The sequence below is a fragment of the Neoarius graeffei genome, chromosome 5 (assembly GCF_027579695.1).
Source record: "Neoarius graeffei isolate fNeoGra1 chromosome 5, fNeoGra1.pri, whole genome shotgun sequence".
NCBI classification, from domain to species: Eukaryota; Metazoa; Chordata; class Actinopteri; order Siluriformes; family Ariidae; genus Neoarius; species Neoarius graeffei.
The window spans coordinates 66,615,827-66,630,126 of record NC_083573.1 but is presented as its reverse complement, the minus strand read 5'-3'; the positions used below and the strand labels follow the sequence as shown (position 1 = coordinate 66,630,126).

Here is a 14,300-nt window from a genome sequence, read left to right as displayed (position 1 = left end):
TAAAGAGCTAAACTGTTTTCAGCTGTGCTAACATGATTGTACAAGGGTTTTCTAATCATCCATTAGCCTTCTGAGGCAATGAGCAAACACATTGTACCATTAGAACACTGGAGTGATAGTTGCTGGAAATGGGCCTCTATACACCTATGGAGATATTGCACCAAAAACCAGACATTGAGTAGAATTTAGCTAGAATAGTTATTTACCACATTAGCAATGTATAGAGTGTATTTCTGATTAGTTTAAAGTGATCTTCATTGAAAAGAACAGTGCTTTTCTTTCAAAAATAAGGAAATGTCAAAGTGACCCCAAACTTTTGAACGGTAGTGTATATTTGTGACTTCTGATTTGCATAGATTTAAGAAAATCTCAGTTCAGCTATCACTTTGTCACTTTCTGCTGTCACTGAAACCGTGAATCTGTGTCAAGCATACACAGAGAACAAATAGTAATCTGAACATAGAGTGATGATTGATCTGTTTTTATGTTTGCTACAGGTACTGTGAAGAGATGGTGCCGTTACATCCCTGTCTCACACTTGTCAGCAACTGTGAGCAGATTCTGTCCAGCCACACATCCCGAAGGCTCATTACTATGGAGAAGACCAAGGAGCCAGAGGTGTGTGTGTGTGTGTGTGTGTGTGTGTGTGTGTGTGTGTATTTCATTTAAGTATTTGTTTTTAGAGCAGTTATGTTTACAGTGTGTTAGTTAAGAGTAGTGGTTACATGATGCTCAACATCTGGCTGTAGTTGACTCACTTTTTTATACTACACTTTAATGTCTTAATCACACATTGCATGGAAAAGAATTAATCTTTGAATTTGACAACCATTTCACTTCAATACCCCAAATTGTTCCCATAAAGGCTTGTGTGAATCATTCACACACAAAGGAGCAGTATTTTATATCTGTGAAGACTGGCATGTGTCTCAGGCTGCTTGTGCATCAAGCCTGGAACATATAACGTGTCACGTTTCATAGCTCGTACTGTTGCTGCTGTTTGCCCCCTCCTCATTTTCAGGAGAGCCTGATCGCTTTCATATGATCACGACTGCAGTTCTCAGCCAAGAATATATTTTTGCTCAGGGTTTCTTCGAAATAAATATTTAGTTTGTGTGACACTTGTTATTTTTCATGCAAGTTTAGCCAGCTATAATTTACTCGCTCAGAGTTTCTCAGCCTTTTGAATGTGGTTTGCTCCTCACTGAAACAGTAGTACTGAATTGAACTTTCATGAAATTTTACCTGTTTATGTTTTATTGACCTATTCCTGTCTCTAGAATTATCTCACAAATTAGTCTTACATCCTTGGTTCTTAATACATAACTAAATGTTTAGATCGGGTTATGAGTCATGCAGTAGCCAGTGTTATTCTTTGTGTGACTGGGACAGCATTACATGAGTTTACATTTTAATAATTCTTTGTTATCGAGTGCAGTATTCCATGCACTTGACCTTTTCCTGCAAATAAAACAAGAAATTACACTTCATGGTCATATATTAAATATAAGTATGTGATAGTTATGTATTCCTTTTCCTTTATGAGAACACCCAACCTGTGATTTACCTTAAAATAGATTATCACAGACCCCTTTACATAACATGGAAATCGTGGCTGGGGAAGCTTTTTGACTAATTAATCATTCACGTCATCATAAGCACTATAATTTAAAAAAATGTATTAAAAATATAAAATGGGCAAAATAGAAAGGCGTCATGGCAACAAAACCAAAAAGGACCAGTGCTCACTGACTTGAAAGCATTTATCACAGCCTATACTGCTCAGTTATCTCTCTCTCTCTCTCTCTCTCTCTCTCTCTCTCTCTCTCTCTCTCTCAGCAAGAGAACAGTCAGTTCTCAAAGTTGATGTGTTGGAAGCTGGAAAAATGGGCAAGTTTAAGGATCTGATAGATTTTGACAAGGGCCAAATTGTGATGGTGAGATGACTGGGTCTGAGCATTTCCAAAATGGCACCTCTTGCAGGGTGTTCCCGGTATGCAGTGGTTAGTACTGACCAAAAGTGCTCCAAGGAAAGACAACCAGTGAACCAGCGACAGGGTCATGGGTGTCGAAGGCTCACTGATTCACATGGAGCATGAAGGCTAGCCCATGTGGTCCAATCCCAGAGAAGAGCTACTGTAGCACAAACTGCTGAAAAAGTTACTGCTGACACCTTTCTGTTTTAAACAGCATTAACTTTTTCAGCAGTTTGTGCTATAGTAGCCTTCACCATTTGGCCCTTGTCAAAGTCGCTCAGATCCTTACGCTTGCCCATTTTTCCTGCTTCCAGCACATCAACTTCGAGAACTGACTTTTCTCTTGCTGCCTAATATATCCCACCCCTTAACAGGTGCCACTGTAATGAAATAATCGGTGTTATTCACTTCACTTGTCACTGCTTTTAATGCTATGGCTGAGCAGGGTGTGTTTTATTTACATATATATATATATATATATATATATATATATATATATATATATATATATATATACACACGTGTGTGTGTGTGTGTGTGTGTGTGTGTGTGTGTGTGTGTGTTCATACTGTACTAACCTCCCTAACAATGGAACTAATATGAGGATGTGTTTGTAATAGAAATTGCAAAGCACTTCTGTAAGTTGCACTGGATAAGAGCACCTGCTAAATGCAATAAATGTACAGTGGTGCTTGAAAGTTTGTGAACCCTTTAGAATTTTCTATATTCCTACATAAATATGACCTAAAACATCATCAGATCTTCATATGACCTAAAACATCATCAGATCTTCACACAAGTCCTAAAAGTAGATAAAGAGAACCCAGTTAAACAAATGAGACGAAAATATTTTATTTGGTCATTTATTTATTGAGGAAAATGATCCAATATTACATATCTGTGAGTGGCAAAAGTATGTGAAACTTTGCTTTCAGTATCTGTTGTGAGCCCCTTGTGCAGCAATAACTGCAACTAAATGTTCCCAGTAACTGTTGATCAGTCCTGCACACCAGCTTGGAGGAATTTTAGCCCATTCCTCCATACAGAACAGCTTCAACTCTGGGATGTTGGTGGGTTTCCTCACATGAACTGCTCGCTTCAGATCCTTCCACAACATTTCGATTGGATTAAGGTCAGGACTTTGATTTGGCCATTCCAAAACATTAACTTTATTCTTCTTTAACCATTCTTTGGTAGAACTACTTGAGTGCTTAGGGTCGTTGTCTTGCTGCATGACCCACCTTCTCTTGAGATTCAGTTCATGGACAGATGTCCTGACATTTGCCTTTAGAATTCCTGGTATAATTCAGAATTCATTGTTCCATCAATGATGGCAAGCCGTCCTGGCCCAGATGCAGCAAAACAGACCCAAACCATGATACTACCACCACCATGTTTCACAGATGGGATGAGGTTCTTATGCTGGAATGCAGTGTTTTCCTTTCTCCAAACATAACACTTCTCATTTAAACCAAAATGTTCCATTTTAGTCTCATCCGTCCACAAAACATTTTTCCAATAGCCTTCTGGCTTGTCCACATGATCTTTAGCAAACTGCAGACGAGCAGCAATGTTCTTTTTGTAGAGCAGTGGCTTTCTCCTTGCAACCCTGCCATGCACACCATTGTTGTTCAGTGTTTTCCTGATGGTGGACTTATGAACATTAACATTGGCTAATGTGAGAGAGGCCTTCAGTTGCTTAGAAGTTACCCTGGGGTCCTTTGTGACCTCGCCGACTATTACACGCCTTGCACGTGGAGTGATCTTTGTTGGTTGACCACTCCTGGCGAGGGTAACAATGGTCTTGAATTTCCTCCATTTGTACACAATCTGTCTGACTGTGGATTGGTGTAGTCCAAACTCTTTAGAGATGGTTTTGTAACCTTTTCCAGCCTGTTGAGCATCAACAATGCTTTTTCTGAGGTCCTCAGAAATCTCCTCTGTTCATGCCATGATACACTTCCACAAACGTGTTGTGAAGATCAGACTTTGATAGATCCCTGTTCTTTAAATAAAACAGGGTGCCCATTCACACCTGACTGTCATCCCATTGATTGAAAACACCTGACTCTAATTTAATCTTCAAATTAACTGCTAATCCTAGAGGTTCACATACTTTTGCCACTCACAGATATGTAATATTGGATCATTTTCATCAATAAATAAATGACCAAGTATATTGTTTTTGTCTCATTTGTTTAACTGGGTTCTCTTTAAGTACTTTTAGGACTTTTGTGGAAATCTGATGATGTTTTAGGTCATATTTATGCAGAAATATAGAAAATTCTGTTTTAGGTCATATTTATGCAGAAATATAGAAAATTCTAAAGGGTTCACAAACTTTCAAGCGGCACTGTAATTGTACGTGTTTTTTTAAAAAAATACTTTCTGTATGTCACATAGTTCCGTGTGTGTTCTATATGTTGTATCCAAGTTTTAGTGTCTTCAGTATTGTTCTGCGGTGTAGAAAATGGTAATACAAAAAAACTGATACAAGTCACTGTACTAATGCGTATCACTGATACTGTATAAATCCCTTAAGGATTAATTTGCACTTTGAAAATCTACCTCTTCCCTTGGTTCATTGCACATCTTGTGTTCATTGTTTGTGCACTGCTGTCTTTGTCTATTTGTTTTGTTGTATTGTATAGCCTTTGTCTCATCTCTCTCATCTCATCTCATTATCTCTAGCCGCTTTATCCTGTTCTACAGGGTCGCAGGCGAGCTGGAGCCTATCCCAGCTGACTACGGGCGAAAGGCGGGGTACACCCTGGACAAGTCCCCAGGTCATCACAGGGCTGACACATAGACACAGACAACCATTCACACTCACATTCACACCTACGGTCAATTTAGAGTCACCAGTTAACCTAACCTGCATGTCTTTGGACTGTGGGGGAAACCGGAGCACCCGGAGGAAACCCACGCGGACACGGGAGAACATGCAAACTCCGCACAGAAAGGCCCTCGCCGGCCACGGGGCTCGAACCCGGACCTTCTTGCTGTGAGGCAACAGCGCTAACCACTACACCACCGTGCTGCCATATAGCCTTTGTGTTGGTATAATAAAAAAAAGGCTTAATTGAATGGTCAAAAATGTAAGTGTAGGCAGTATCGATCAGCTTTTGAAGAAACTTGCTGATAAACCATTGAAGTGTCTTGTATTCAAAGTGATTATGGCAGAAAACACAACTGTTCTTTTAATTTTTGTGGAAATGCTAGAAGTGTCATATGGTGATCTGTATGATAATGTTAAACATTGCCTGAGTGTTTCTGATATATTAATAGGCACAGGTAATTGAGAAATGGAAACTAGCTTGTACTATTGTCAGATATGCAGTGTTCTGTCAAGTTATTTAAAAAAGCATGGAGCTTCACTGTGTTAGTTTGTCAAACAACACTCAGGCACCAGTGAAGACTTGGTTTCTGTCTTTTCCACACACACTCAATCTCTTTATAGCTCCACTTTAACTCTGTTTGTTATTTGGGATTTTTGGTGTTGGGGTAAGACTGGATTGAGCCAGACTGGCAGAAACCATGTGTAAAATGGACGGAAATAGTTGAAGGCGGCAATGATGATGCAAAGAGGTGGATTAGTCACTTCCAGTTTTTCATGTCTCTGGCACCTCGTTATGTGTTTTCCTCCTGGTCTGCATCAGTAGTCCCAGCTAACAACCTGGCCTTAACTTCATACAGGAAAAACTGAGGTGCTTAATATTTTTGTCATTACATGTTACACTGTGAGCTTATGAGCTACGTAAACAAGATAGTAGGATGTAGATTACTTTTGTTGATCATTGTCCTTGGTGTAGTGGTGGTGCTTCATTTTTCAAAGTTGAGGAATTTACAAAATTTCTGAATTAACCGATTCATAGCCCTCTTTTGCGGACTTAATTGCTAACTGATGAAAGATGATAGGGGCACACTAGACTCCAGTGATGTTTGGAACAACTTAAACTTGTGTTGGAAACAATTAGTGGAAAATTTGACCCAGCCAGTTTATGCCTAGTGGAAACTTTTTTGAGCAAATTTTCATATTTGTCCATTTTTCATAATGTCTGTGCAGTTATGGGATTTACCCGAATAAAAATAAGTCTTGTGTGTGGAACATCTTGCTTGCAGCCACCAAAAGTGTACAATAAATACAGTCAGTACTGTTGTTTGGATAGCAAGGCAAACATTCTGCCAAAACATCATGGCCTAATAGTACTATAAAATATCCAGTAATAAAAATAATTATGCTGTCATATTGACATACATCTGTGTTTTCTTGCAGAAGTCAGATGTGTTAGCACAGTTAGGAGACCCACGCTTCAGCCCATACCAAGGCCATAACTCTTTCAGGGAGAAATATTTCAGTGGCATCACCAAAAAGAACGGAAAAGGCAACGGGAAAGAACTGCATCGAACAAAGGAGGATGATGGATGAAATTTAAGATTTTAAACGAGCACATTTATACATGTTGCTTTATTAAAGTTCTTCGTAATTTAATTTTTACTACTTCTTTTAAAACATACTTTACTTCAGAATGTGATTTCAATTAAAAAAGCCTGCCTCTTGTCCTTTTTTGTGCTCTCTTTTATATCTCACCTTAGGTGAAAGCAAGCCCAAAGGGATCTGATGTTATTTATGACTGCATTATCGTTGAGTATTTAGATAAAGTGTGAAAGGGATTGCAGTAATCCCTTTCACGGAGCAAATGCAGCAATGATGTAGAGGCAGTTTCACCTACTGTACATTGTGGGAGGATGATGGACTGCTGCTTCCTGTTGTATGAACTTTAGTTAAGATAGCTGATTAATGAATCGCTCTTGAATTTAACTCCAAGAAAATCATCTGGGAGACTTATGTTCAACATAAATTTGATCCATGAACATTAAGGAAAGCAATTGCTCTTCTTTGGTTGGACATAAATCTAATATTATAAATCAAAAAGATGCACATCCAAGTGCTTCTGCGAGGATTGTCTTCAGGTAGAAGTCATTTTGTATGGGCTTACATTACAGATTGTACATTCCAACTGTCACCAAATCTCGTGAAATTTTTCTTCTTGTTTTCATTGTTATAATTTGTTAGTTGCAAGATTTCACTCATCTTGGTTGGTGTGATGGTGTGATGGTCAACTGTTGCTTTTAGAAGATTACATATCTTCAGAGACAGCAGTCTGTTATTATAAGTGACAGTATGTATGTACTGTATGTAGCAAGACTGAAGGTTAGAATTTTTTTTACCATAAACACGATGCTGTTCGTTACATATGTAAACATGGTTCTGGGAACCCCAAGCGAGGGGTCAAACACCTGGATACCTCTTTGCCATCTCTCATACATACAGAGATCTTTCAATAAAGTCTCTACATGACATATAATATTTGGAATAAATGCTTCAACATTTGGGATCCCATTTCATGAATGCTCACAGCTCTGGCATGCCTAGGTAAATCAGTAATGCAGGCAGCTGCCATCAGCCTTAGTATCCTTGAACTATATCAGCAGTACAATCTGATAGGCAAGTGTAATAATATCTGTCATTAAGGTGATGAAGTGGCGATGATTCTCAAAGAATCTGAACTGTGTGGCCTGCCTTAGTTATAGGGAACTTTTCTGAGAGTTCAGTGTAAGACCATGATGGATGTATAGTGCTTCTAGTACTTATGAAATATTTCAACCTCACTTAACACCTTTGGAGTGAACTGGATCACTGATCACAAGCCTCCACACATGACATCAGTATCTGACTTCGATTAAAGTTCTTGTAGCTGAATGGTCATAAATCCAATAGAAAACCTTCCCAGAAAAGTGGAGATAATTATAACAGCAAAGTGGGGACTAAATCTGGAATGGGACTCGTGAACTTTTGGCCATATAGTTAAGGGACCAAATCTACTGTATTTAATTGTGCTTTAATATTCTTCATTATAAAATACTAGTTAACGCTGCTATCCATCCATCCATTATCTATACCGCTTATCTGTCAGGTTCATGGGGAAGCTGGAACCAATCCCAGCAGACTTTGGGTGAGAAGCAGGGTATACCCTAGGCAAATAGCTAATCTAGGGCAGGGCTCATAGAAACAAACAGCCATTCACACCTATGGGCAATTTAGAGCAGCTAGTTAACCTAATCCACATGTCTTTGGGCTGTTGGAAGAAACCCACGCAAGCATGGGGAGAACATGCAAACTCCACACAGAAAGGCCCCAGTTGGATGCAAAGTTCAAGTTCAGACCCTTCTTGCTGTGAAGCAACAGTGTTAACCACTGTGCCGCCCATAACTCTGCTATTTGGGGAGCTTTTCCACACCAACAAACCCACACTGGCCTTCAGCAACCATCATATTGTCACCAAAATATTTCTGAAAGAATATTGATGGAGATTTCACTTTTTGGAAGAAATTTGTCAGTCAACTGTAATACTAATTTATCTGGCTGTGTTGCTCAAATATGGCATTTTTGGTCATTGTGAGTTTAACACATATGAGTCGCAATGTTTAAAGCCTGTTCTTACCTAGAAAAAAAGCTACATAGGTTCTCATCTCATTATCTCTAGCCGCTTTATCCTTCTACAGGGTCGCAGGCAAGCTGGAGCCTATCCCAGCTGACTACGGGCGAAAGGTGGGGTACACCCTGGACAAGTCGCCAGGTCATCACAGGGCTGACACATAGACACAGACAACCATTCACACTCACGGTCAATTTAGAGTCACCAGTTAACCTAACCTGCATGTCTTTGGACTGTGGGGGAAACCGGAGCACCCGGAGGAAACCCACGCGGACACGGGGAGAACATGCAAACTCCACACAGAAAGGCCCTCGCCAGCCCCGGGGCTCGAACCCAGGACCTTCTTGCTGTGAGGCGACAGCGCTAACCACTACACCACCGTGCCACCGCTACATAGGTTAACATACTTTTTTAAGTATTTCAATTGGGGCTTGGCTTTCACTCTTATAAGTGCTTGAAAATATCCTAATTGACATTAATCTGCATACCTTCTTTTTGTTTGTAAATGAACTGTGAAGTTTAAATTGGGTGCTCATGAACAAGCAATAAAACTAATAACCAGCAAAAACAAGCACATACGCTTTTAGCAAACTAAGGAGACCAGTGGAAACTGCTTTATTAGATACAGATGGTAGCAAAAACAAATGCTTCTCATTCATCCACACACTCCACAATATGTTTAGGGAAAGAAAAGAACAAATAGCCAAGGCTAGACCAAATATCCACCCTTTAGTTCTATATTCTTCACAGTTTGTCAGCAGCTTCCCCCCCAGCCACAGTTTACAAGTGGCCATGCACTTATCCACCTCAGAATTCTCCACCACAATTTGTGGTGCTCTGTGCTTCCACAAATGTTTATCAATGAGCTATAGCTTTGAATACGTTGTCCAAAAGAAAGGCAGTCACTTTATGCTAGGTTTTTTCAGTGTGTATAGTTTCAAGTTCCCATTTTGGCTTCCTGGGATAAGCCACGAGGACTCCCCCTTCTCTCCTTCACTTCGACCCAAGTAAACAAACAGTCCATACAGAGGAACAGATGTGTAGTCCAAGCTTGTTGTTTTTGTTCCCCTATCCCATGGAAATTTGCCACCATGTAACATTTAAGACCAGGTCGAGGAAAAGATGTCCCGTTTTTGTAAATTTCATTTAGTATAGGGCTTAGTTTAAGATGCACAATGTATATATATGCTTATTCTTATGGCTCTCTACTGTTATTCCCAATATTCTTGTTGTATATTATATACAACGTATATATGTCATCTTTATATTTTTCTCAGGGTTTTTTTTTTCAGGTTTGTAATGGATGGATAATGGAGGTTTTAACATTTGCATGCACTGACCTTGACTGAGTAAACTGATTAAAAAAGGCATCCTTTGCCAATATATTTTGTGAGCAGACAGTGACATCTCAGCTTGCTGCCACTGCCTTCTGGTTCATAAGAAAAGGCTCCCTGAAATGCTGAGTCAGATATTTGGAATGATTAAAGAGCAATATCTAGGGCCAGGCTGATATAGTCATCACTCCCTTAAAAACACAACGAGAGGGTGGTCAGTATGAAGCAAAGGCCAGTTAAATGCCTCAGTGCCAAGCTGATAAAGTTCTTCATTTACTGGTTTTGATTGATTGGAGCTGTGGGAGGATTTCAGCTAAATTCAATGTAAACATATGCCTCTGTGCACAAAAACTAACACCAGATGTGTGAGAGCCCCTGGATTGCCTATTGTGCATCGTTTCTGTCCAAAGAAAACCTTGTCTATCTAACAGGCCTTGTCTGATCTAGATCAACATGTTGTATAGAGTTGATATTATTGCTTTTATTGAATGTAAAAGGTAGGGGATACGATGAGGTCTGCAGCAGCCAGTTTGTTGATAAAATACAGAAATTGTCAAAAGTGGTAACTTTCTTGTGGCTGTTCATTCAAAGGTCACCTGTGATTACCCAAACTGCCATGCATATGGTAACATGAGAGCAAGGGTTCATTAATTCTATCCATAGGCCAGCGTTTCACAAACCAGTCCTTGCTTCACACAACTCTCTAAACCCCAGATAGTCTGGAGTACTTCAGCCCCAAGCATAAGGTCTATTTTTGGTATTACGAAGTGTTCTTGGTTTAGGTGTTCTGGTAGCTGGGAGAAAGAAAAAATGAGCCCCATGCTCAGGGCCAGAGAATCATTTTGGGTGATGCTGGACTAAAAATGCACTGCCGAATTTCATTATGAATCAAATTATTCAGAACTACTGTGTAATAACTCGACAGCAAGAGATTGGAAATAATTAATTCTGCTTTATAGTGTCTCCTTCAGGTTTTTAACTTTTCCTCAAAACCTGATAATATGCTACTGGGATATAGTTAATATAATTGATTCTTAATCACCACAATACTTTCAAGAGCCAAGTGTGGTAATCATGAATCTCAGTGGTACAATCTGTCTAGGTTAGTGTGAGTGTCTACCAAATGATTGTGTCAAATCCATTATTTGCTTTAATATTGTCCAGACTGGCTCACACTTCCTTCAAAAGATGGAAGGAACAATGTCTGGAATCCTTAAGATACGGAGCATAAGACATTTGATATATGCCCTTTTGGATGTGGACAGGTCAGTGATCTGGAAATGAACAGTGTCAATGACCGGCCTGTCCTACAACTTGAAGTCTGCTTCTGCTATCCTGGCCTAATTACAATACCATTATACAACAAGATTTTTTTTAGTACACAGAGTGTTTATTTTTAACACATCATGCACCTAAACCTCGCTTAAGCTTTTAAACTCTCTGGTTCTTATTCAGTTTATCTTAGATTCAGGAGTGATGTAATTTCAACGACTATTAATTATAAGAATTATTTTGTTACTAAAACTATATTCCTAATAAAGGAATATAAAACTGGACTCACCAATATGTCCTCAGAGTTTAATGGGTTTATAAACTGTAATGAGGTCCTTGATAAACAATAACATTGGATGGGAGAGGAAAAGTGATTAAATTAATCACAATTAGTCATAATGAAATTAATTTCTTGGTGTGGTGTTTAGAAAGAAAGAAAGAAAGAAAGAAAGAAAGAAAGAAAGAAAGAAAGAAAGAAAGCACAACTTTATTCATCACACACTTGTGAAATTACTTTCTGCATTTAACCCATCTGAAGCAGTGAACACACACATACCCAGAGCAGTGGACAGCCATGCTAACAGTGCCTGGGGGGCAGTTGGGAGTTAGGTGCCTCGCTCAAAGGCACCTCAGCCCAAGGCCGTCCCATATTAACCTAACCGCATGCCTTTGGACTGTGGGGGAAACCCACGCAGACAAGATGCAAACTCCACACAAAAAGGCCCCCACCAGCCGCTGGGCTCGAACCCAGAACCTTCTTGCTGTGAGGCAACCGTGCTAACCACTTACACCACATTTGTCATACCTCTTTTTAATTATGCAAGATGCCAAATGGGCAAAAGCTCCATGACGCCATCGTTAGTACATTTCCCTTTCTGTTCAATCTTACAGATTCCTATTGTTTCTATAGTGACCCATTCTGAAGCAAAAACAAGGAGGTTAATTTAGGAAACCTAAGTCATTCTGTCCATTACCAGTTGTTGTGTCTTTGAGAACAGTTCCAGTAGGTTAGATTTATTCAGTGTTGTCATTTTGATACATGCACATTTTATACACGACTATAAAGCTTTTATGCAAGCAGATGTGATTTTAGATGAAGGGTCAATGCTCTTAATCTTAATAGCATCTAACATTCTTCATTTTGACCATAATCCTGAACTCACAGGGATGTTTTTGATTTAAATGTCTGAGATAAGCCAAATTCTTTATGAAGTAATGTTTATAACGTCCTTACTAACTGATGGAAGAGGCTTTACATTACTGTCCATACTAGTTCAGTTACAAAATAAATCCGTTACAGGTTAAATCTTATGTGAACTTGAGAAATGGTATCTTTTTGAGGTAAACTTTTCTCATTCTAAAGTGTTTGCTGTGAGGGTCGTTGAGTTTGAATTTCAGCAGTGTGTCTGAGTGCACATGGGGAGGGTGCACTGGTTCTGTGTGTGTGTGTGTGTGTGTAGGCATAGCTGCCAAATTTTGCTCTCATGGCTGCCTTGCATGGTGGAATGCACGCACGATGAGGGCACACGTTAGCCAAGGCCAGGAAATACATATGCTGCTGAGATGTTGTTTTCTCTCTCACAGCTCCACACCCTTATCAAGGTAGGTACATCTGTAGAGGTAAACATGCTCCTTTCTGGCCGAGACAGAGTACCACCTGTTTGTGGCCCATAGGTGAAAGTGTTACAAAGGCTTGCCCACATTTCGGTTCAGCCCCAGTGTTCACCAAATCCTAAAACATTAATATGGAATGTTTATGTGGAGCCATGGTTTTCGCCTTATAGAGTATACAGTATGTTCAGATATATGTCAGTGTGTAAGCATGAGCGCAAAGCTCAGTAATCTTTATAAGAATGTATAAATAATCTGGTTGTGTTCAGATTTGCATTATATTTAGACTCATGGATGTTATCTAATTACAAACCTGAATGCAAACATATATATAATTAAAATCACTTAAAGAGGCATATAAACTGATCTAATGCTGTAAATGTCAAAGTAAATTACAAGGTAACATCCGTTAATGTACAATGTTTTGACTAATAGTCTTTGAGTTTGTCTGGTAATTTTCTTTTTTTAATTCTTTTTTTCTATGTTTAGAGAATTAGGTTAAGCTGATTTTCTTTCAGCATTTTCGCTGCTTTCAGTTAGACTGATGTTTTAGATTGTTTTGGCATGTTGCTCACCCTTGAACCATTTCATTTTATTTGTAAGGAGATTTCTTTCAAGTTCACAAACAAAGAAAGGAAAAATAAATAACCCATTACCACTGAACATGGGTTTTTGTTTGGGCTGGAAGTTGGCTTGGCAATTCTTTATGTGCAGCCTCATGTTTTTCTCTTTAAAACTTAGGAGAAAAATGTAACAAGCTAGTCAAAGAACAACAGTTACAACTGGCTATGTGCTTTATACACCAAACACTCTATTATCTTAACCACTAAGTGGAGATCATTTAGCATTGATCTTGTACTTAGAGATTACAGTGGTGCTTGAAAGTTTGTGAACCCTTTAGAATTTTCTATATTTCTGCATAAATATGACCTAAAACATCATCAGAATTTCACACAAGTCCTAAAAGTAGATAAAGAGAAACCAGTTAAACAAATGAGACAAAAATATTATACTTGGTCATTTATTTATTGAGGAAAATGATCCAATATTACATATCTGTGAGTGGCAAAAGTATGTGAACCTCTGGGATTAGCAGTTAATTTGAAGGTGAAATTAGAGTCAGGTGTTTTCAATCAATGGGATGACAATCAGGTGCGAGTGGACACCCTGTTTTATTTAAAGAACGGGGATCTATAAAAGTCTGATCTTCACAACACGTTTGTGGAAGTGTATCATGGCACGAACAAAGGAGATTTCTGAGGACCTCAGAAAAAGCGTTGTTGATGCTCATCAGGCTGGAAAAGGTTACAAAACCATTTCTAAAGACTTTGGACTCCACCAATCCACAGTCGGACAGATTGTGTATAAATGGAGGAAATTCAAGACCATTTTTACCCTCCCCAGGAGTGGTTGACCAACAAAGATCACTCCAAGAGCAAGGCGTGTAATAGTTGGCGAGGTCACAAAGGACCCCAGGGTAACTTCTAAGCAACTGAAGGCCTCTCTCACATTGGCTAATGTTAATGTTCATGAGTCCACCATCAGGAGAACACTGAACAATGGTGTGCATGGCAGGGTTGCAAGGAGAAAGCCACTGCTCTACAAAA

General features: G+C 39.2%; 1 protein-coding gene across 4 annotated transcripts in view; it reads left to right on the top strand.

The window, feature by feature from the left end:
* trmt11 (tRNA methyltransferase 11 homolog) overlaps window positions 1–14,300 on the top strand; it is a 48,427-nt gene that overhangs the window by 24,958 nt on the left and 9,169 nt on the right. For 2 of the 4 annotated variants that reach the window (XM_060920661.1, XM_060920664.1), the window contains 2 exons: window positions 498–618; window positions 6,253–7,345. In XM_060920661.1, coding sequence (XP_060776644.1) covers window positions 498–618; window positions 6,253–6,405 — 274 coding nt within the window. In that variant the 3' untranslated portion in view covers window positions 6,406–7,345. Of the gene's footprint in view, window positions 1–497; window positions 619–6,252; window positions 7,346–14,300 lie in introns of those variants that run through there. The other 2 variants (XM_060920662.1, XM_060920663.1) reach the window with 2 other exon arrangements.